The following is a 2,910-nucleotide window of genomic DNA, read 5'->3' as shown; positions in this document are numbered from 1 at the left end:
AAAATTTATACATATGATCTATGAAATTTGCAACATGTTTTTTTTATATGACATTATGTGTTTGAGAACTTTACATATTGATGCCTATGGATCTAGTTCATTTATTTTAATGTCTGTGGTTGAGCTACCTTGAGAGTAGGTCACATTTTATCTTCCATTCTTCTATTGATGGACACTTTTGTTGTTTCTGTTCTCTTCTGTTGTAAGCAATGTTGATGGAACATCTTTCTAAGTGCTTCTTGCACACATGTGAGGTTGATGGGGCAGATGCTTTGGAGCAGAATTGCTGAGTGTGGAGAATACCCGTTAGCAATTTCACTAGCCACTGCCCAGCACTCAGCACTCAGTGTTGTCAGTTGTTTATGTTTGGGACAAAGTACTTGATTGGCTGGTGAGAAAAGGTACACTACTATTGTTTTGTTTTTATCTGATTGTTAGTAAGGCTCAGCATCTCTCCACATATGCCTCAGCCACTTGGGTTTTCTCTGGAGTCTCTGTAAACCTCAATGCTGGTGGGTCCCATTCACGCTATGTGATAACCTACATATTAGCCCTAGGTGTGGTGACACTTTGCTCTCAGGCTGCTGAACGAGGTGCCCACTGCTCCTCTGTGTCCTTCGACAGGGCATGACACAGTTGATTAAGTTTCAGCTTCTTTATCTTCTGTTTTATGAGACTACACTGCAGTAGCCTTTGCTGGACTTGGGTGTTCCCAAACCTCCGCTTGTTCCCAGAGGGTAACTTTGTTTCTGAATTCTGGGGGCCTGCCCTCCTTGGCACTGAGGGTTCTGGCTGCAGGGCACTGGATAGGCTTTCTGTTGATGCTTCTCTGTCCCTGCAGGCAGACCTCTGCGTTATGACCAGACTGCTGGACTACGTGAACCCTTCAGATCCCAGCTTTGTGGCTGCTGTCCTCACTATCACCTTCAACCCACTCTTCTGGAATGTGGTAAGTGTCCTGCTGCTGGCACTGTCTGGGTCAATGTTCCAGGTCTGGGGGCTTGTCATGGGGACAGTCAGACAGCTGTGTCTTCCCTCCTCATTGTCTGTCTCTGTCAAGAGTGGCTCCCATAACTCCTGCCTCCCGTCCTCCTGCCTGCCCAATGCAGAGCAGAGGGTGGGCCTGGCCCCATCATAGTCCTTTGCTAGGGAGGCCCTGAGCTTCAGAGATGCCAGCACAACCTTGGCATTGACTGGCCGACCTAGTCCTTTGTTTCGCTCGGGCTGATGCTCAGATGTCTCAGACAGCACAAATGGCATGCAGCCAGCATTTGGTCCACCTGGCCTCTGGGACTGGGAGTGCTACCTCAAATGTGTTCACAGTGACTTTATCCATACTCTTATCTAAGTTATGAAGTTTTCTTCCTGTCTGCCATGTTACACAATGAAACCATTTTCTTGGGAATCCTTCCCTGGCTGTGGACTCCATCAGCATTTTTATTTTCCCTAGATGAGGCTTCTTGCAAAAAAACCCTGCCCACCCCTGGACTGAGGTATGCTGTAGCACAACAAGCCAATGTGAATTAAAACCACAAGACAGTGGGTGGCCATTTATAAGGCACAGGGTACACAGATGGCCTAGGGAAGAAAGTGGGTGGCCATTTATAAGACACAGGGTACACAGATGGCCTAGGGCTGACCACTTGGGCAAGCCTGCACCTAAGAGACCCAAGCTTGGTGAGGCTTGAGGAGGTATGAGATCACTCCTCTCCCATCATAACATATTGTGGGGTGCTGCTCTTGAGGTTTCCAGTTCACTCTTGGTGGCTATCCCTGGAGAGTGGACCAACACAGCAGACGTGCCCGAGGGCAGAGGAGGGCTTTAGGGCTCAGCCCTTGCATGCAGTAACTGAGCAATACTTGGGTCTGCTAGTGTAGAGCCTGCAAATGTGATCTTCCTTGAAGGGAATCTGAAGAGAAGGCAGAGAGGAACACTAGCAACACACTGTTCCTGCCTGTTTTCATTTAAGGGGACTCTTGGCCCAGGGGACAGAACAGAACATGTTTTTTTATTGGGTTTATGAGTGAGGTGGACATGGGTGGTGGATGTGTGGGGGGCATAGGTGGAGGATGGGTTGGAGCAGGCGGAGTCCTGCTCGTGTTCCATGAGTGATCCCTTCTGTTCTGAACATGCTGGACCTGCTGCATGGCTGCCTTGGCAGCAAAGGGGACAAGAGAATAGGGCACTTCTGGCTTGCAAGGGAGTGGGAGAAGATAGGCTGAGCCTAGCTGGGCTGAGTGGGGCACTGAGAGAGAGTGGTTCAGAGATATGCTGGGGTGCTCTGTCCATGTGGGCATGAAACTGAGGCCAGCGGACTTGGCTTGAGATGTTTTGGATTGACCCAGGGGAAGACTGATGTCAAGACACATGGAGATCTCCAAGGAAATCGAGGCCCACAGATAATGAAAGGAGACAAAGATCTTCTCCTAGAGCCAATAGAAGGTCAACAATTCAAACCCACCAGCCACTCCATGGAAGGAAGACGGGGCAGTCTACTTCCATAAAGATCATATTTGATTTGGGTGAGGGGAGGGGTGGTATGGCAAGAGTATATGACCAGCATGGTGACAATGGGGAGAGGGAGGACACACAAACATACATAAAAGATATAGACAACAGAGGCAAATACTGTTATGTGCACAATACTGCTTTACCAGTGGCAGCCAAAGTGAGAAGATCAGGTGGGGGTAGGTGAACAGGAATACACCCCAGACAAAGGATAGATTTGTTGTTGTTATGTGCTGTCGAGTTGGACCTGACTCATAGCAACCCCTCCTTGGGTTTCCGAGGCAGTATTACTATGGAAGTAGATGGCCCAACCTTCCTTCTGAGGAGTGGCTGGTGGGTTTGAACTGCCAGCCTTCTGGTTAGCAGTCAACTGCCTTAGGCACTATGCTACCAGAGCACCT

General features: G+C 48.9%; 1 protein-coding gene across 1 annotated transcript in view; it reads left to right on the top strand.

Annotated features, from left to right (window-relative positions):
- The first annotated feature begins 844 nt into the window (after positions 1-844).
- PEMT (phosphatidylethanolamine N-methyltransferase) overlaps positions 845-2,910 on the top strand; it is a 229,048-nt gene continuing 226,982 nt past the window's right edge. The window contains exon 1 of the mRNA XM_007941448.1: positions 845-949. Within this exon, the coding sequence (XP_007939639.1) occupies positions 857-949 (93 nt within the window). The 5' untranslated portion in view covers positions 845-856. The remainder of the gene's footprint in view (positions 950-2,910) is intronic.

This window comes from Orycteropus afer, unplaced genomic scaffold, assembly GCF_000298275.1.
Source record: "Orycteropus afer afer isolate SDZICR_OR568_19922 unplaced genomic scaffold, OryAfe1.0 scaffold00080, whole genome shotgun sequence".
In the NCBI taxonomy this organism is placed as follows: domain Eukaryota; kingdom Metazoa; phylum Chordata; class Mammalia; order Tubulidentata; family Orycteropodidae; genus Orycteropus; species Orycteropus afer.
The sequence above is the reverse complement of the archived record's forward strand: the minus strand, read 5'-3'. Positions and strand labels throughout refer to the sequence as shown.